The 19,261-nt window shown below is 52.4% G+C and overlaps 8 protein-coding genes across 8 annotated transcripts; 4 read left to right on the top strand and 4 right to left on the bottom strand.

The window, feature by feature from the left end:
• Window positions 1–107: 107 nt before the first annotated feature.
• Window positions 108–1,077, top strand: J4E84_006425 (uncharacterized protein; the record flags this gene model as incomplete). Its single annotated transcript, XM_049389014.1, has 2 exons — window positions 108–113; window positions 649–1,077. The coding sequence occupies 2 exons, from the start codon at window positions 108–110 to the stop codon at window positions 1,075–1,077; spliced, it is 435 nt and encodes a 144-aa protein (XP_049243288.1).
• A 1,116-nt stretch (window positions 1,078–2,193) lies between these two features.
• J4E84_006426 (uncharacterized protein) lies at window positions 2,194–3,066 on the bottom strand (the record flags this gene model as incomplete). The annotated part of the gene is made up of 1 exon (XM_049389015.1): window positions 2,194–3,066. The coding sequence occupies one exon, from the start codon at window positions 3,064–3,066 to the stop codon at window positions 2,194–2,196; it is 873 nt and encodes a 290-aa protein (XP_049243289.1).
• Window positions 3,067–5,244: 2,178 nt separating this feature from the next.
• J4E84_006427 (uncharacterized protein) lies at window positions 5,245–6,405 on the top strand (the record flags this gene model as incomplete). Its single annotated transcript, XM_049389016.1, has 1 exon — window positions 5,245–6,405. One exon carries the CDS (start codon window positions 5,245–5,247, stop codon window positions 6,403–6,405), a length of 1,161 nt encoding a protein of 386 aa, XP_049243290.1.
• Window positions 6,406–7,321: 916 nt separating this feature from the next.
• J4E84_006428 (uncharacterized protein) lies at window positions 7,322–8,482 on the top strand (the record flags this gene model as incomplete). Its single annotated transcript, XM_049389017.1, has 1 exon — window positions 7,322–8,482. One exon carries the CDS (start codon window positions 7,322–7,324, stop codon window positions 8,480–8,482), a length of 1,161 nt encoding a protein of 386 aa, XP_049243291.1.
• Window positions 8,483–9,307: 825 nt separating this feature from the next.
• J4E84_006429 (uncharacterized protein) lies at window positions 9,308–10,629 on the bottom strand (the record flags this gene model as incomplete). The annotated part of the gene is made up of 3 exons (XM_049389018.1): window positions 9,308–9,398; window positions 9,908–10,415; window positions 10,623–10,629. 3 exons carry the CDS (start codon window positions 10,627–10,629, stop codon window positions 9,308–9,310), a joined length of 606 nt encoding a protein of 201 aa, XP_049243292.1.
• A 3,152-nt stretch (window positions 10,630–13,781) lies between these two features.
• Window positions 13,782–14,598, bottom strand: J4E84_006430 (uncharacterized protein; the record flags this gene model as incomplete). Its single annotated transcript, XM_049389019.1, has 2 exons — window positions 13,782–14,157; window positions 14,423–14,598. The coding sequence occupies 2 exons, from the start codon at window positions 14,596–14,598 to the stop codon at window positions 13,782–13,784; spliced, it is 552 nt and encodes a 183-aa protein (XP_049243293.1).
• Window positions 14,599–15,637: 1,039 nt separating this feature from the next.
• Window positions 15,638–17,257, top strand: NUO51 (NADH-ubiquinone oxidoreductase 51 kDa subunit, mitochondrial precursor; the record flags this gene model as incomplete). Its single annotated transcript, XM_049389020.1, has 3 exons — window positions 15,638–15,928; window positions 15,980–16,051; window positions 16,100–17,257. 3 exons carry the CDS (start codon window positions 15,638–15,640, stop codon window positions 17,255–17,257), a joined length of 1,521 nt encoding a protein of 506 aa, XP_049243294.1.
• A 214-nt stretch (window positions 17,258–17,471) lies between these two features.
• On the bottom strand, window positions 17,472–18,200 carry J4E84_006432 (uncharacterized protein; the record flags this gene model as incomplete). The annotated part of the gene is made up of 1 exon (XM_049389021.1): window positions 17,472–18,200. One exon carries the CDS (start codon window positions 18,198–18,200, stop codon window positions 17,472–17,474), a length of 729 nt encoding a protein of 242 aa, XP_049243295.1.
• Window positions 18,201–19,261: the final 1,061 nt, after the last annotated feature.

Genomic DNA, 19,261 nt, shown 5'->3' on the forward strand with positions numbered 1-19,261 from the left:
GCAGCTGTGCGCATGCTTTTTTTGTTCATGCTGGCGCTCATGGCAAGCTCGCTTTCAAAAGCCTTCTGCCTCTGGGTACATCTGGGGATGTAGTCATAAATCGCCTTATGACTGTGAGCTACGGAACCATCATATCCTATTTAGTGAAACGGTACGTCTCTTTACCCTGTTTTCAGGGTTCGCTTGAGTGGCTTTGTGTGGTGATGTTGGCCGTGACTCAGAAGAGCAACGAGGCGAACCGCTGTTTTGGGTGGCGCTGCGCCCTTTTGCTGACTCCGACGTCGAAACAGTACCTTTAATGTTCGAGGCGTAGTCTTCGCGCACCAATAATAGCCCTCCGTCGAGAGCGCATCTGAGCTCGTCTGAAGCTGCGGTAGCGTGAACGGTCGGCTGTTCAGATAATAGGTCGTCATCGCAGAGTGCGCGTTATGATCGCATACATGGATCGCAATCCAATATAGTCTTAGAATGACAAGCGCATTCTAAGACTCACAGGAGCTGGTGTTCCTCCGCACGCACATATAAAGTGACTCGTCCCGTCCAACGTTGCCTAACGAATCTACTACCTGGACGAGAGACCCTGTTCAACACCAACACAAAGACTTCGCTTCTCCGACAAGAGCAACAAGACGATCCAAAGGTCACAAGAAGTTGCTACGGTTGTCAAATTTTTCTCTCAACACCACTCATCGACCCACAAGCTACCGCGTCATCTCAATGTCTACCACCACCAACAAGGCCGAACAAGCCGTCTCTTACGCCGCCTTGATCCTCGCCGACGAAGGTATCGCCATCACCCCCGAGAAGCTGCAAGCACTACTCAAAGCCGCTGGCATCGAGGACGTGGAGCCTATCTGGACCACGCTCTTCAGCAAGGCTTTCGACGACAAGAACGTCAAGGACATTATCCTCACCGCGACCACGGCCACACCAGCCGGTCGCGGTACCGCTTCCGATACCAAGGACGATGGAAAGACAACTGGAGAGGATGGAGATGACGAGAAGGACGGAGAGGAGGGTATGGATATCGACGCGGACTCGGATGATGGGTCTGCATTTGGGGATTTGTTCGGCTAAGCAGCCAGCGGTAACGGGTAGGAGACTACGGAAGAAGGGAGAGGAGCAATATCGTCTTTCTGGTTGGACTAGGAGGAGGGCGAGAGTTTTGAGATGCTACGTTAGTTGCGCAACGAACAAGAGCATCTTTCTCTCGCAAAATCTGCTACCTGCTTCATGTGCATCTGACTAGCCCTGGGGCGCGCAGCGTAAGATGCTGTCCGGCTTGATCAGTAATGTTCAAAATGAGTTGAATGCGGCCTGCTGACACTCCAATGGCTTAACGCCGCAACCTGCATACATGCTTCCGTCCTGGTCTTGAAGCACTGCGACTGTAAAGCTGTGGAGTAATCATGCCGTATCAAGAATCTGCGGACGTGGCGCTTTACTTGGCCAACATAGCTGGTTGCTGTGAGGAGATCTGCTGAGCTTCGAGTTTGAGGGTGAAGATGCGCGCTTCCTTCGCGAAGTCGGCAATGCGCTCAGACCTGCCGCTGATCATAGATCGAACTGATTCAAATACCCTAATGCCAGGACACCGGAACGAGTAGTAAGCATTCAACTTGAAAGCACTTCGCAACAACAAGGAAGAATGTTCGGTATATGGACGTCAAGCGACCTGTGCAAATCGTATGTTTTGCGTAAGAGATGCGAGTAAGTTGCGTGTTTGAACATCCATCCTAGGCCTTGCTGCAGTGCGACGTGATGTGATTCTAGAGTCCCCGAGCTACGACCGACCGAATATTAAGCTTTTGATTGCGACAACCCGCGACCCCTGCTCGATCTGCAGCCATCTGAATCGGAACCCACGCCCAAGGATTTGGTGAGAACTCTCACCCCGCAAGAGCTTGCTGACAGTCAGCTCGGGTCCGTACATTTGGGTCAAGACACCCAAACTGGACGGGCCGCTGCGGCGGCTGTAGACAGAAGGTTTCTGTAATACAATTGCGCCATGATGAGCTTTTTGGCTTCCAGGGTTATGAGCAAAAGTGCTGTGGCGTGTCGAAGTAGTGCCGCCGGCCTGTGCATAAGATGTGCACGCGATCGAGGAGCGCACTGTGATTCGGTTCGGCGCATTCCGAGACAGCAGGCTAAAGTAACATACGACTGGTAGGTGACATCCGTAGTATTCTGATATCAAATAAAGCGCACCGGTTCTTTTCTGGATCGGTCGACCTTGAGGTCAAACACGTCGGGTCGCTGATATCCACCAACTACATCATGGTATTGTTTGCCCTCGATGCAGTCGTCAAGATTCATGTCTGCATACAATATGTCTTCTTGATCTTGCAATGCGGATACATATTCCTTCTCCGCACCGTCGTAGGTGAAGCTAGGCAACGGCGCGCCGGTAGGGTCCAGGAAGAAGGTCGCAGCTCGAGGCATAGTGTGTAGGGTCTCGGCTACCACATCCGCTTGACTTGCACCCTCGATGATCGTTCCGATAGCATCTTCACCAAGGTGGCCTGAGCATGCTACACCAAAACATTTTGCTTCAAAGCAATGTGCTGCAGCACGGGTCTTGTTTGCGGCTAAGTTGTCGTAGTTTGTTCCACGCGCAGCGCTTGGACTCGACTGCTCATTGCTATCGTCGGTGGTTTGCTCGGCAGTTTGCGCTGTGTGACGCGAAGTTCTTGTCGGCCATATCGTCGGCCAAGTTGATATATGAATTTGCTCTGCTTGCGCGATCAAAGAGTACCTTGCAAGTGCATTAGTGTTTTCGCCACAGATTAACGCGCCGATACGCCCGTATTGCGTGTTAGCAACACGCAGCCCATAGCCGTCACCGCTACTCCATGTGAGCTTTTCGAAGAAAGTCGGGACCAGCTTTCGATGGTGAACTAGGACTTCGCCTTCGGTTCCAATGAAGATGTTCGAATTGTACAGGCAGCCGTTGCTGTGTCGCGACCTTTCGCTGAAGCCGATGCTCACTAGGATGTTGTTTGACCGAGCCGCTTCGCGCAACGCCTCCATTTCATCGCCATCAGCATAGATAGATTCTTGTACCATACGCTGGAAAAGCGAGTGATTTTCAGTAGGGGGCCGTAGCGAGCTCCAGATTGGAAAAGCAGAGATGTAGGTTTCCGGAAAGACCACGAGTTTGGCCTTGTTAGATGCCGCTTGTCTGATGAAGGATAGAGCTTTATCTGTTGTTTTGCGTGCATTGAGAAAGACGGGTGATGCGTGACAGGCAGCAACGCGTAAGCTGCTTGCCATCATGGAAGGCTTCTTCGATCTGTGCTCGTGTCTATGAGTGAAGAAAGAGGACAGTGTTGATGGTTTGGCATTGCAACCCCGCGCCTGCGGCACAATTTCCCCGCACCTCTTGGAACCACGCAACCAGTTCATGTTGCCCTCACGAGCTTTCCAGGCTCAACAGTATTCAACAATTGAGCCTGCTGCATCACTGGAGTGTTCCATGATCTCTGGTCCTCTCTCGGTTCCCGAAGCGGCTGTCACTACGCCAAGAGGAGGCATCGTTTCACGGACGGAATTTACACAAAGCTTTGCCTTCACGAAGCCCCCTAATTTCGTACGCTCAGAAGAGAAAGCCTCATCAGCCAAGCCATGGTTGATGTCCTATTAAGAGGCATCGAATGCGATGCTTTGCAGGGAGCGAGCAAGGGAAGACGGAGATGCGACCTGGGCGTAATCGGATTTGCCCGGTTCCCTGGCGGATGGTGCTGACACCCGTTCTTCCAGCTATGAATGTGTAGTAAAATCGATACACAGCGTTGATCTGGGATGTTCGCCGTCGGTGGATAGACAGATGTGAGCAGGAACCCGTGGCCCGGTGGACGAGAGCCTTGGCCGTTTCGCGCTAACCCACTAGCGTAGTCAGGCTGTAAATTATCTGGGCCACTGTTCACTCCTTCATCGTTCCTCAGTATCATGTATAATCCACACACGTCTGTTCGCGCGAGAAAAAGTTCTTTCAGTAGGCGGTTAGGGGACGTGTGACTGTGCCGACATTGAAAGACCTGCATGACAGCCCACTGGAGTACAGGCGTAGCTTCGGAGCGGCGATCCGATGCGGTAGCACCGTAGGTACAACATCAATCGCAGAGAGTAGCCAATTTCCTGAGATAACGAGCTTTTTTTCAGGAAGTCCGGTATGCACATGGCCCGATGCAGCATGTGCGTACGATCGATGTTGCGACCTCGGGCCAAGGACAGCAATTAGCCGCCTTGCCACAACGCCCGACCAGAGCACCCATGACACACGATCTTGATCATCGTTACGATGCCGTATTGATGTATCATCTCATTTTGATCTCAATATCTCTCATGTGAAGTTCGTCAGGAAGCAACAAGTTGTAATAACTCAGTATTGTCGTAATCCTGATGGGGGGATAACGACGTTGGTTGCATCATTTATTCATCATTAATCGACCAGAGCATAGCCCGTCGTTATATCGCCATCGGTGACCGATGTAAGGCTTAGTGAAGCAGCGGAATCAAGGCGCTGCTTGCTTTGTCACCAAGCTGAGAAGTTGGAAGGCGTTTCAGCCTAGCTCGTGGGATAAGTGACGTTCCAGGTCCGGCAATGTGCCGAGCAACCTGGGAATCCCACGGCAGTGACCGAAGCCACCTTCCACGTTTCGAGCTGGTTCCGGTACCTCAATTTCAGGAACTGTGCAGCCATTATCAATCTACTGACCAATCAAGCTACCGCGACGGCACCGATTGATGTGAAATTCCGCTGTGGGTCACCCGCGTGCCTGGACTGACAATCCTGACATGAACCACATCGGTCCGATGCAGCTTCGGTGCCCTGTGCGTCCAATTCATGCTAAACAACAACCCAGTCGCGACCGCCTCTGGAGCGCTTGGCGACACAGCGGGACGTAGTGGTGCTCCACTTTAGACGTTTTGACAGGATTGTTTATCAGATGAAGGGACTTCGCGGCCCTTCTCCGATGACGCAAATGGTTTCGAAACCCAAGTTGGCAAGTAGCGCCATGTCAAGTCCAGTTTGGCACAGATGGTGTGCAGGCAAGGGTTAGATGGCATGCAAGATCTTGTGCCCAGAGTGACTTGCATGCCGAGTAGGCACAGCACTGCCTGTCCCATGTCTCCCAGGCTTGACTGAGGGGGTATAAGAGTCTTGGGATCTTCCACTCATCCCATCTTTCACCCAAAGTCGATCTTTCCTGCTCTTAGATACCCCAACAGTACTCGCTCAAGATGCGTTACTCACTCCTTGCTTTCGCTACTTGCGCTCTGGCAGCACGCCCTTTCCTCAACGAACCCGATACTGGTATCGACGACCAGTTGGCTGGATTCGTCGCTAATGACACCCTACCTCCTCTCAAGTCTTTGGTCGGTCTGCCAGACTTCCAATGGGTTGGCCGCCAGCACATGAACACCTCCGCCTACACATACTACCGCAACGGAGCGGCTGGCGAATGGTCATACCGCAACAACCTCGAAGTCTTCTCCCGCTACCGATTGAGGCCTCGCGTCCTCCGCGACATCACCAACATCCAAGCCTCCATGCCCACGACTATTCTCGGCCACAACTTTTCAGCGCCCTTCTTCATCTCCCCATGTGCACGCGGTGGATATGCCAACGAGGATGGTGAGCTTGGGCTCGTCAAGGGTGCCGGCGAAGGCGACATCCTCTACATGACCTCGCTCTACTCGTCCAAGAGCTTGGAAGACATCTACGCTGCTCGCCCCAACGGCTCAGAGCAGGTCTTGTTCCAACAAGTCTACCTTGACGGTGACATGAACGACACCCAGGTCCTCTTCAAGAGGATCGAGGATCTCGGTGCGAAAGCTATTGTCCTGACTGTCGACTCTCCCGGTGATGGTGTCAGGCACCGTGCTGCCCGCTACGGTGTTGGTTCCGCCGACGTCAACCTGAGTCTCTTGACTTGGGATCTGTACCAGCAGCTGTCCAACATGACCTCCCTGCCTATCATCCCCAAAGGTATCCAGACTGTCGAAGACGCTCGCGAGGCCGTCAAGCAGGGCGTAAAGGCCATCTTCCTCTCCAACCACGGCGGCCGTCAAACCGACACTTCGCCCTCCTCCCTTGAAGTCGCCCTAGAGATCTACAACGAGGACCCTGAGATCTTCCAACAGATTGAGGTCTACGCTGACGGAGGTATCCGCTACGGAACCGATGTTCTCAAGCTCCTCTCCCTCGGTGTAAAGGCTGTCGGTCTCGGAAGGCCCTTCATGTACGCCAACATCTACGGCGCTGAGGGTGTCGCAAGGGCGACAGAGATGCTCAAGTACGAGCTCATCAATGACGCGGCGAACATTGGTGTAACCGACCTCAAGAAGATCGGCCCAGAGTTCGTGAACTGGAAGACTCCCGCTGTAAGCTTCAGCGTATAGACGGTGACGTCACCAGTTCTTGCTGCGCCGGAGCTCGAAAATTCCCTTCTCTTCAACTAGATGTATATACTTTTAGCGAACAATTTATCAAGACTTTCTTCAACTTCAAACATGCCGTTACGTTCTGCACAATCCATGATCGCGACTTCACGGCCTGCAAAGACCTATTGCTATGGACTATAAGGCTTACCGTTGTCGCGGCGGCTAGAAAGTACAGCAAAGTAAACATAGTTTGTTCGATGACATCGTCAGTAATGTCGCAACAACTCTACACGCTTGAAGCGTCATGGAGGCTACTTTCTACGCGTTCACGCGTTCAAAAAGCAAGCCCGTAGCCTCCCAGGGTCAAACGCGCTAGTGTCTTAGCGTGTCGCGCGCCTTCCCGAGGCCCAGTCTCACGATTTTTGGTTCCATCCCAACCCTCATCGTCAGTCGCCTGCAGTTATTGAGTAGAGAGCGTCAGACAATGTCCGATAGATCTTCGTGGTTTGCTCAGCGACGAAAAGCGTAAAATTTCGCGAAACCACCATATCCCGTTCACCATTCGCAGGCCTATTCGGTACCTTATCGCGCGCCTTATCGGCCACGTGTAGGGCGCATCTCAAGCAGTCCATTCCCATGAAAATGCGCTCCCTCCTTAGCCCTACTTACGAAATGACATACTCAATCGGACATCGGTTAGGTAATGAAGACACTCGCGCTAGACATTGAAAGGCAGGTGTACGCCGGACGCGACAGCGTTCTACACTAACAATATTTCCTCGCGCTTCATCTACGGCTTCCATAATTGTGCCTCAACCTCAACGCGGTTCTCCTCTCAAACTCTAGCAAGAACGAAGCTATCGGCATAGTTCCTCGGATCTTCGCCGCTCACGTCCCAGTCGACTTGAACAGAAATAGCGGACTCGGCCAAGTCATGGTACATGCCACGGAGACGGATGCGAAGCCACAAGATGCTACAAAACCCTCGACGCAGAGCGCTGCTATCGGGAACGGAGCGAACACCTTGTCTGGGAATGACGTAGTCCTCAGCTACCGAGGTGGCATCATCGAGAACAGACACAACGTACACGCAGCCATTGTTAATGCATCTGGCAAACTACTCTACACAATTGGCGACTACCGAAGGATGACCCTTGCGCGATCATCAACGAAGCCAATTCAGACCCTTGCGATCTTGGAGACAGGAGCTGCGGAGAGATTCAATTACGATGACGCAGATGTAGCGCTCATGTGTGCTTCGCATAGTAGTGAACCTCGACATATCGAACGAGCACAAGCGATGCTGGAGAAGACAGGAGAGAAAGAGGATATCCTTACATGTGGTGGACACCCCGCTCAGAACGCTGCTATCAATCGCGCGTGGATCAGAGAAGACTTTACACCGACTGCTATCTACAACAATTGCTCTGGAAAACATGTCGGTATGGTAGCAGGTGCGGTGTGTCTGGGCGCTACGGCTCACGACTACTACCTACATGAGCATGCCATGCAGCAGCGCGTGTATCGAGCTGTTGAGGACATAAGCGGGCTTACTAAGGAAGAGGTGCTATGGACTGTCGACGGATGCAATCTTCCAACACCAGCGATGCCTCTTCCGAACCTCGCGCTCATGTTTGCCAGGCTTGCGGATGCCGCTGACCTTTCCGATGGTCCCTCGAAAGAGACCCTGGATCAGAGAACACAACATCTAGCTCGGATTCACAAGTGCATGGCCAGCTACCCTGGACTGGTTGCTGGCGAAGGTCGCTTCGACACAGCGCTTATGACGCCTTACAACGGACAAGTCGTTGGCAAGATCGGAGCAGATGCCTGTTATTCAGTAGCAGTTCGTGCTTCACCCCACGCTGATCTGGCTGGGATGAATCACGGCGCTATGGGAATTGCCGTCAAGGTTGAAGATGGCAACCTCGATATTTTGTATGCTGCCGTCATCGAGACACTGGAACAGCTGAACATCGGTTCAAGCGAAGTGAGGCAGTCGTTGGACGGTTGGCGATATCCAAAGATTGTCAATACTGCAGGTGTTGTCACGGGCGGCTACGAGCATTGCTTCAAAGTACGAAGTGTGGTGTAGTGACAATCTTACAGAACAATATCGACGCATATATTACCAATCCTCTATAGCCCTCTGAACCGAGCTGCCGCAACATACCACCAATACAAACCGAAACGGTGTGTTGACTAACCTCGTAGATATCAAGAGTTGGACGGCCTAGAAAGGAAGCATCCCATCAGACCCGCCGTGAAAGGTATCAGAACTTTAAGAAGATCATCTAACCTCATACTCAAAGGAGCAAAGCTAGCCATGTTCAAGAGTATGGAACCCACCTCTTTGCAGAACACGAAGATCGTCATACCATCCCTCACCCATGTACGAACATCTCGGCACATTTCCAAGTACGGTCTTTGCCCTTTCCTTTTCTCCAGTGGAAGCATTTCGAAGCCGGCTAATATGCTGGGTCCATCGCCGGAAAGTCCGGTTTTCTTGCGGAACTCGACAAGTGTTTTCATGCATGCTAACCATCTGTCCAGAGCCACTTTACACTTTTCGTACTCATTGTGCAGCGCATTTTTTAGCTCCTCGGAATATTGCACAGCTATACTTTTGATGCGCTCCATAGTGTTCTGCGTGTGTGCGATCTCATGATGTCCAGCGTTCTGTGATTCGAGAAGAACAAGTAGCTGGATTCCCAGCTCTCCGCGATCAAGAAGTGTCTGGTTCGACATCGAGCCCAGACTTTGAACAGCATTCTCACTCCCGACTTGATCGTCGACTGTTGCTGGCATTACAGGACGGAGGAGTGAACGAGGTTGTTTCGTACGGGGTAGGCTCGTTACTGGTTGTGTTCTCGTTGGTGCCTTCTTCGCGTTGCTTCGTACAGACTGCGCGGTCGTGTGCTTATTTCCTACCAGTTCGTTTCGCTGCGGCTTCCTCTTGACCGTTCTTGTGGTTTTGGAACTCCAGGGCTTCCTTCGGGATACCACAGCAGCTACGCGTTTGGTATTGGATCGTTGTGCAGGAGTTTGAACTGGATTCTGAGATGCTCCTGGTGATTGCAGCTGACTTCGAGGAACAGCATTGATCATTTCTGCGTGTTTGGTGTTCCCTGAAGTGCCAGCCCAATAGTCAAAGTCCAATTCATCGATATCATCATCTGATGACAAGGTGAGACAGCGATGAGGCTCATCGCGATTCACACGGACTGCTTCCACGAAGCTCGAAGATCTCGTAGACGTTTTCACCAATTCATCAGTCTCATCATTTGATGACAAGGTGGGACTGCGAGGAGACTCATCCCGATTCGCACGGACTGCTGCTACGAAGCTCGAAGGTCTCGTAGACGCTTTCACCCGTGCTTTGTAAGGGTTCTTCTTTCCACCGGCTTCGACTTTTCTACAGGCGCGCTGGATGATCCACGCAGAGACTTGCAGACGTATTCTATGTGAAGTGAGCTTAGTACCTTACGCTTGAGAATATATTGTTGGTAGGCTAACTTACTTGTGTTGATCACTTCGATCTTCGTAGATTAGATGTCTTGGATACGTGCTCTGGGCAATCTTGACACGAGCCTTGACTTTCGTAGACTTCTGAACTCTGAAGGTATCCTTGGCTTTGTGGTTCTTGCTGACTCTGTCCGGAGTATCGATACGTGTAACGAAAGATTTTTCAACGCCATCATTCCAGACCTGCTGGCCGAACTTATCTACACAATCTCTTGAGATTTCCTCTAGACAGATGTGTCGATCTCGGAGAGCATTGCGTATAGCGTTTCTTGTCTTGTATTGCGTCGCAATAGACTCGACAATAGGCTTCGTTGAATCCCAGAACCGTTGAACTTCGGGTACTGATTTGAAGTCTGGCTTGCCGCACTTCCTAGGATCCTTTGCTAGATTGAGTAGCCCAAGGCGTGACAGATATACAACAGCGTGTATTCCCCCCTTGGTGCATTCCTCCATCAAGCTCAGGGAATCATCATCTGGTGGCATAACCCCAGGATCAGTGAGTTCTGTTGCTGTTAGTTAGTCGATGTCTTCCTTCTCAGAATGCATATAGGGGATATTGTGCGCACCTTCGAAGTAGAATCGAAGTCGTAGAGACTACAGGGCGTTGATAGCGTCTGAAAGTGATTGCTTCGATGTGATGAACACAGTAAGCGCAATACAGAGGCTACCGAAGAAGGACGAGGTTATTCTGCAGTGCCGTGCTGCGAGACTCCCCATGTGGTATGCAGAGATGGCATCCTAATGCTTTACTTATAACAACACAGCAACGTCTACATACCAGAGTATGTTTTGTGCCCAGAAAGATGATGATTTCGGCAGCCAAGCGCAGGACTATTTCGCCGAATCGCCGGAAGGATTCATACCTGGAGAAGAATCTACTCCTCGCATACTATGACTCATTTACCTGGTGGTTTCCCGGAATCGGGGTACGCTATGCCAGAACAGCTACCGTGGTTCTACCAGTAGAGAAGCTTGGACGACACTCGCAGCTCCTATTCTGAGGATGCAATTTCGGGGAACGTCGTCTCGTGCCAGATTGCTTCCATGATCGGCGACGAAGGACCTTCATAGCTCTACACAAAGTTAGCCCATTGGCTGAAATGATGTTGAGATGATGTTGAGCTGCAAGACGTCCAAGTACGTTAGGCAACAGGCCAAGATCTGGTCTGAGAGCGTCCCTTGCGGATTTCGAGCGGAGCGGAGATTACGTCCTACCCACTCCAGATTCCCTGCTGTTCTTCAACGGGAGGAGCGGTGCTCGTTCCCCAGCGAATCGTTGCTGATCACCCAGTGCCTTATCAGACGGGTGTAGCAAAACCGTTGCCGCAGGCCGTGCGTTCGGGATCTCATAGGCTGTAAGCCAGCCATACCTTGAAGGAAATCATACATCTTTCGTGGGAAATACGAGGAATGAAAGCTTGGCCACACTAATGTTTCAAAGATTGTGTCACAGCAAGAAACTGGCGCTCTCGATGAGTCCGTCTGGTCTCGGGAATAAAGAACTGCCTAGGCTGGCGTTGCCGATGACCCTCCGCAGCGTAGGCAATGGTGCTGACAAGACCAAACCCCTGGGAATAGAAAAGTAAAGGAAGATAGACGCCGTGATTCAAAGGGTGGCTGCAATAGTTCTCATGCGCAGACTGATGGTTTGTGGCTTGTCGAGCCGAGACTGCATGGCACGTGAGTCCGAATCGCACACGTTAGCGAGTGATTGGCAATAAGAGAAAGTGCTGAGTACCGTTATCGGTGAAGCTTTGGGGATTTTGCGTCGCTTCTACCTGGGAGCGTGCATGCACTGCATATTGTCTAGTGGCTGATACACAAACACTGACGCTAACTCGATTCAGCTGTAGAGGCAACCGCGCCGCATTGCTGCCAGCATCTTTATCCTGCCGGTGAAGGACCTGGCAATAACTAGCGACCCCTTACGCCCCTTTCTTGCGGCGGAACGCACCGCGCACGTTCCTATTCAATTTCCTGGGTCGGAGGCGCACACCACAGGGGCCGGGAAGAAACAAGGAGTCCAGGAGCCGGACCCCCTAGTCTATGGCGTCGCCTTAGCCGACGTTCCGACAATTGTAGGTCCGAGGCAGGGGTCATATGTTCCGATCCCTAGTGAAGATCGGCCCGGAGGACATTTCGGACGTCTGTCAAAATGCAGCGTTGACTTGATCGAGTAGAAAGAGTAGGTTAAAAACGTACAATTACTTCCATAACGCCATGTACTGATTTCCTTCCAACGAAAAAAACAGATCAACAAACTCCTGACCCTTGTGTAACCTACAATAACAGAGATGGAACATGCGCGAAAGCCCTAATTGAACCCTACACCCAGAAAAGTCAACATGCTGACCTATTCAGTCCCCGGAGACTGATCTCGCGATGCGTTCTTTGTATAAACAGCAGAACGCATGCCATATAGAAGAGTTCGGTTTCTTGGTAAGGACGATCCCGTATTCTCACGCATGCACGCTGAAGGATCCAGCAAGACACGAGCGTTTTGATGCTGTGAGGAATACGTTAGCTAGTTCTCAGACCCATTGTTACAATACTGACTCGACGCGATCTTGATCGTCTTCGTACAAGAGGTAATCGGGGCGAACATAGTCCTGGTTCAGTTTGTCGATGTCGTTGGCACATGTCTTGAAGGAACTATTGTGGTTCCATAACCAGGGACCATGCTCCTTCAGGAGCGGCTCTATGCTCGCATCGAGAAAGGTAGGCTGTGAACATATCGTCTCACATAAATCTCCCACGGAGAGATACGTGTCGACGATTTGATCCACAATCTCTTTAGTCGCTTTGTTGAGGTCGCTGGCTATGCCCTCGTATCTAGGGCGTCCTCGTTTGGTTGCGCCTTTGTTACCTACAGAGGGTTGTCGGAGACCCAAAGGCTCGGTGTAATGATGAACTCGGGCTGTTTTGAAGGTAGCTTCGAGTAGTCTTCCCAATGTTTCGGGTGCTTTGAGGGTCGCCATGTGAGAACCCGCATTGAGAGTCGGCATTTGGAGCCAAAACAGGTGGCGAATGATGAAACTGGAAGAACGTCAGTCAAGATATCAGACAGTGGACGCGTTGCTTTTAGCGCACGAAAGCGTCACATCTCCCAATAAAGCACCCACGAATTCGTAAAGATCGCTTACCTGTCGGAGTTTTGCGAGTCTGCACAAACAGAGAGGTGCTGGGTCGGAGATTTTAGGTACAAGCTGGATTATGCAACAAGAACTCAGCTTTGAGAGAGTAGATGATTTAAGTATGCAGACGAACCTTGAGCCCTCACTGTCCTCCACAGCAACTCTCAGCACGAACAGCGTGGCTCAGAGACATATGCCGTCCCGGGCTTGTCTCAGTGACCATTGTTGTTCGAGCGAGACCCGGCTCGCTGCCACTGGAATGTTCTGGCTTTCCACAAAGCTTGTGGCCACGCATTGTGAGTCAGACATGCCAGGTGGGCAGATGAGTTCTCGTTGGCGCCAAAAGGTCTCAGCCGAATAAGTGGGTCTCATTCGCCGACATCATTAATGACACATCGGCCGGGATTCCGGGATATCTTCTTCGCGAGGCCCTGCATGCAGTCCGGTTTCGTGTTGTGCTGTTTGGTGCAAGTCGGGTGGAGTGGAAGCCGCGAAGACGGCACCAGCCTGCAGCAATACTTAGCGCGAACGCGTGACGTTATCGAAGTTGAAAACAATGGTGTTGTGAAGTTGACTATAATTGGATTGCCGTTAATCAACTACCTCCTCCCTGCTAACTTTCAGCCAAAAGTGCCCAGTCGTCCTTCAAGACATCAATGAACGTCCGCCCATCTTGTCAACGCCCAGAACAGCAAACAAACAAAACTTTTTAGGACCGCTTTTGCGCCACCCACCTTATTCAGAGCTGTCTAGCTTGTCTGTGATCGCCAGCAGCTCATTCTGAATGTCCGCCCCTTGCTTGACTTTGACCTTCTTCGCCTCTGGTCCAGCGCTAATCCCAGCGGCCTCAGCGTTCCGATTAGTAGTGAAACCTGCATATACTGCAGCCATGTCACCGGGAATAGGTCTAGGTCGCTTCCGCATGGCTGCTGCTGGGATGTCGAAGTACGGTGAGCCCTGGACAGCCCTGTCGGTGATGCTCAGTGGCTTGATGTTACCGTCTATAGGACCAGGGACGTAGGGACTAGGCTTGAGCATAGCCGGCATGGTACCGCTGAGCGAAATTTGTGCTAGCCTCGATTCTCTTTGCTTGCGCATCCTCTGCTGCTCTCTTCACGCGCGAGTTAGGGGTATATTCTGGCGAGGCGGGGCGACCACAGAACTCATATTCGGCTGTCTTGTTGCGAAGAAGTGGACCCCTGGCGAATACCGTGGTAGAGTTTTCGAGATATGCTGGCCGGCCACGATTCGGCCTGCTGGCTTTGATGTTGCCCAGATTGTCAAAATCGTAGGGCCAGAATGTGCTGAGCTCCTTCGCGGTGTATTTTTGAGAGTTGTATACTGCGTAGCAGGCTTTGTCGTCGAGGTATACATACCTTGGGGGCTCCCTTCTGCCATAGATAATGGGACGTGGTACCTTCCCCATGTACATCTTCCAGGTTGGATGACCGCGGACTGTAGTCTTCGACCGCATAACGAAGGCCTTGTTGGAGTCGCCATTGCCATCGCCATGGTGCCAAAGGATTCGCATTCGTTTGCCGTCGGAGACCATTGTATTCTCCCGACCGGGGGTTGCTGCTGCAATGTATCCAGATTTGACCATGATGTATCCGTCTGAGTGGTATTTTACCTTACCTTCCAGAAAATTTGACGTATGCAGGCGGATACAGGGGTTTGCGGGAGCTCGGGATTGTAGGGCTGCTTATTTGATGCCTGGAATCATGAATGGAAAAGAAAGGGGAACTTACCACTGAAATGAATGAATGATGATGAAGGGACGCTCGGTTAGAACTATATGGGGGAGGGAAGAGGAGTCGTGCAATGAGAGAGGAGTATTATATAGAACTTCAAGAGCTCTGCTACCAGCGAAGGCGGAAGCCAGTAACCACGTGGCAAGTGAGACGTACCTTGGAATCCACCATGATCCACTACCACGAGGTTTAGACAAGAGGAATGATGTGTGTTGATAAGATGCCGCGCTATATAATCAGGGTCTCCAGCAAGACAGCTCGTAGCTATCGGACATTCCACACAACAAACTAAATGTTCGATGACCTGCGATCAACGAGACTACCATTAGCTTGTCCTAAAGGCGTGTGCCGTCCTTCGTGGAGATGTCCCGCGACGTTTTAGATATGTACTTGTAATTGATGTCGAATACTTGACGAAATTGCGAGAATACGAATCCATTAATGCTCGACATGAACAGGATAAGAGGACGACACTGTACAGTGACAAGAGCTTTACTTGAAGAGCGTTGATCTATAGCAACATGGCTCAAATTCGCGGAAATCCATGGATTGTAGGAGCTCAGAGTCGTGTTGCGAGTGATTCTGGACGAAAGGAGTGTAATTGCATCCTTGCGGCATCTCGTCGATGGTCCGTGACGATGATGATAATGGTGCCGTCGAGTCGGACCTTCCTGGCGGATTGATGTCAACGATGTTGGCTCGGGCCAATCAAAGACGCCAAGAAAACGGTAGGTCATCCAGATCGAACTTCACGACCGCCACCACTCGCATCGCCAGACCCAACGCTCGCTGGACCCCCGAGCATCAATTGCGCGAGACAACACACATACAGCAATCACGATGCTCGCACGACACGCACCTGCCTCATCGGCGCTCAGCGCGGCCGCCCACCGAACGCTGCCCGCGGCTTCGGCAGCTACTCGCCTTTCGGCCGCCCCCCAGAACCGCACACAGAAGAGGACGCTCGCGACGGTCCAGGATGCGCCACCAAAGAGGACATATGGCGGCTTGAAGGACCAGGACAGGATCTTCCAGAACTTGTACGGACACCACGGCGCGGATCTGAAGAGCGCGCAGAAGTACGGTGATTGGCACAAGACGAAGGAGATCCTGCTCAAGGGTCACGAATGGGTGTGTAGAGGCTATCGTACACGGCATACGAATCAAGGCTGACGGATATAGATCATCTCTGAGATCAAGGCTTCTGGTCTCCGTGGCCGAGGTGGTGCTGGTTTCCCCTCTGGTCTGAAATGGGTAGGCAACGTCAAGATCTGTTACCGCGACCTCTGCTAATGGATGCAGTCATTCATGAACTTCAAAGATTGGGACAAGGACAGCAAGCCCCGCTACTTGGTCGTCAACGCCGATGAGGGTGAGCCCGGAACCTGCAAGGACCGCGAGATTATGCGCAAGGACCCCCACAAGCTCATCGAGGGCTGCCTCGTCGCTGGCCGTGCCATGAACGCTACCGCCGCCTACATCTACATCCGAGGAGAATTCTACCACGAAGCCACCGTACTCCAGCGCGCCATCCAGGAGGCATACCAAGCCGGTCTTATCGGCAAGAACGCCTGCGGTTCCGGATACGACTTTGATGTCTACATCCACCGAGGAATGGGCGCCTACGTCTGTGGTGAGGAGACCTCCCTCATCGAGTCGCTAGAGGGCAAGCCCGGAAAGCCTCGCTTGAAGCCTCCGTTCCCCGCTGCCGTCGGTCTTTTCGGATGCCCTTCCACTGTCGCCAACGTCGAGACTATCGCTGTCGCACCCACAATTTGCCGACGAGGAGGCAGCTGGTTCGCCGGCTTCGGTCGTGAGCGCAACCAGGGTACCAAGCTATTCGCCATCTCCGGTCACGTCAACCACCCTTGCACAGTAGAGGAGGAGATGTCAATCCCTCTCCGCGAGCTCATCGACAAGCACTGCGGTGGTGTCCGTGGTGGCTGGGACAACTTGAAGGCCATCATTCCCGGTGGTTCTTCGACCCCCGTTCTGCCCAAGCACATCTGCGACGACCAACTGATGGACTTTGACGCGCTCAAGGACTCGCAGTCTGGTTTCGGTACTGCCGCTGTCATCGTCATGGACCAGTCCACAGATATCGTCCGTGCCATCACCCGTCTTGCCAAGTTCTACCACCACGAGTCCTGCGGTCAGTGCACACCATGCCGTGAGGGATCAAAGTGGACTCACCAGATCATGGACCGCTTCTCCAAGGGCCAGGGTCGTGAGCGTGAGATCGACATGCTCCAGGAGTTGACCAAGCAGGTCGAGGGTCACACCATCTGCGCGTTGGGCGAGGCCTTCGCATGGCCGCTCCAGGGTCTCATCAGGCATTTCAGGCCAGAGCTTGAGGCTAGGATGCAGGACTACGGATTGAAGAATGGTGGCCAGGCGCTGGCAGGTGGATGGGCACACGATTCCGCCAAGAAGGGTCTTCTCGTTTCGCCCGGCCAGTAGAGGATGAGCTGGGAGATTTGTACTATGCATTTTCCATGAGTTTGAATTTTGATTTCGGCGTGCAATTACTTTGAAGAGCTGAGCTGTAAATAGTTTCTCGGCGCAAATAAAGCAAGATTGAAATTGACTCGCATGACCTCCTTTCTCGCAGCCATGACGGCAACGCCGGGAACGCCTTGCAAACTAATATAACAGTAATCCCCTTCACCCTTCCTCAAGTCCCCATGCAGATCTGAATAAATTCCTCCCTCGAAATCGCGTTATCGTTGTCCATGTCGAACTCCTCAATCATAGCCACCAACTCATCATGCGACAGCGCCTCACCCAGTTCCCTCGCAACACGCGTAAGATCTTGCAGAGTAATCGTCCCCTTCCCGCCCTCGTCAAATAGCTCAAAAGCCCTAAGAATCTCATCTCTCGGATCACGACTCAAGATCCTCTGCGCCATGAGCGTCTGAAACGCTTGAAAGCTCAGTAACTGTCTGCCCGGCGCCGCATACTGCTGCTGCTGTTGTTGTCTCGAACTCTGCTTCCCACCCTGCTGACCCCCCTGCGTCCCATACTGTTGCAAAATGCCCAGAATCTCCTGCTTGGGCAAATCAAACCCGAGTGCTTTCATAGCGACCTTCAGCTCGTGGTAGTCGATGTAGCCGTCCTTGTCGAGGTCGAAGAGGTTGAAGGCTTCGCCGATTTCTTCTCGTTGTTCTTCTGTGAGCTCGGCGAGGGAGGCTGCGCCAGAGGCTTCCATGCGTTGGGCGGTTTCGCGCGCGGCGCGCTCGCGTTCTAGGCGCTCGGATTCAAGGCGTTGGGCGTTTTTGGGGTTGGGCGGGAAGGCCGGTGTGCTGCTGAAGGTGGGTTGCGGTTGGGTGGGTTGTTGGGGTGGTGCGGTGCGGTTTAGGCCGTAGCGTGGGCCGGGGCCGAGGGGGTTGGAGGATGTCGCCATGGGGAAATTGGTGGTGGTGGTGGTTGAGGATGGGTGTTGTGGGATTGGTGGGGTGCGCGAGGTGGTGGTCGACTTGCGCGCGCGGTCTGTTAGGCGAAATTATAGGCCCAAGGAAAATTGCGAGCGTTCACGAAGGTTGCAAATGTATCCCGTTGAGTTGCGACAATTCTTCTCGCTATTTGGAGATTCTCGATGTGGACGAAGATGCGCAGTTGTTTGGGACGCGAGGCGCGTCGGGCGTGCGAGCTTAGCTGCAGCTCTAACGCGATTTGGCCTGGCAGTGGGGAATTGAGTTGTGTAGGGCTGACAGAGGCCCCGGCATTCAAACACGATGTATATTCTGGTACAATATTAGATTTGGTACCTGTTCATTGATTCTTCTTCCGAAAGCGGTCTCAGCAACTTCCTGCGTTTGTTCTGTTCAATGAACAAACAAGACGGCTCGATTACTGCCACGAATCTCCATGCAGCTGATCGAACCACCGAGGCAGTTAGAGCGCAAGCAATATGCATTGCATGTAAGCTACCCACATTCGACTGCCTATCGGACCTTCAATCTTCACATGATCTGAAAGACGCCTGCCTTATCGACCAACCCTGCACTTGGAATGACGCGGTGGAGCGGCTGAGAGGAGGGCGTGAAGTAAGGGAGCGTAACGTCTCACCAGGCGCAAAAACAAGTCCTTTGTCTGGCACACCTTCGTCCCAGCCAGAATCACAGTCATCCATCTCTGGCTAGACCGGTCTCTTCCTTGCAATGTGAGTCCGGTTGCGCGAGGATTTGTTGCCAAGGCTGTCTTCAGTCACCAGGCAGCCGTAGGTAGCAACAGGTATCCATCAGGCATCTTCTCGCACAAGTCGCGCCCAGAAAGCGTGTCGTATTATTCGTCAATCGCTGTCTCGTTTTGTCATGCGTGCAACAGCTGCAACCGTATCGAAGAGTCTTTTGCTGGCAATCGTGTTTAGGAGAGGCACACGTGACGCCCGGTGACGGGTTAGCGCAATTTTGACGTGCCTTCCTCCTAAGTGCAACCTCACCTTTGCTTGTCCCTCCAAACTCT

Source organism: Alternaria hordeiaustralica, assembly GCF_023758085.1.
Source record: "Alternaria hordeiaustralica strain BMP 2776 chromosome Unknown scaffold_12, whole genome shotgun sequence".
Lineage (NCBI taxonomy): Eukaryota > Fungi > Ascomycota > Dothideomycetes > Pleosporales > Pleosporaceae > Alternaria > Alternaria hordeiaustralica.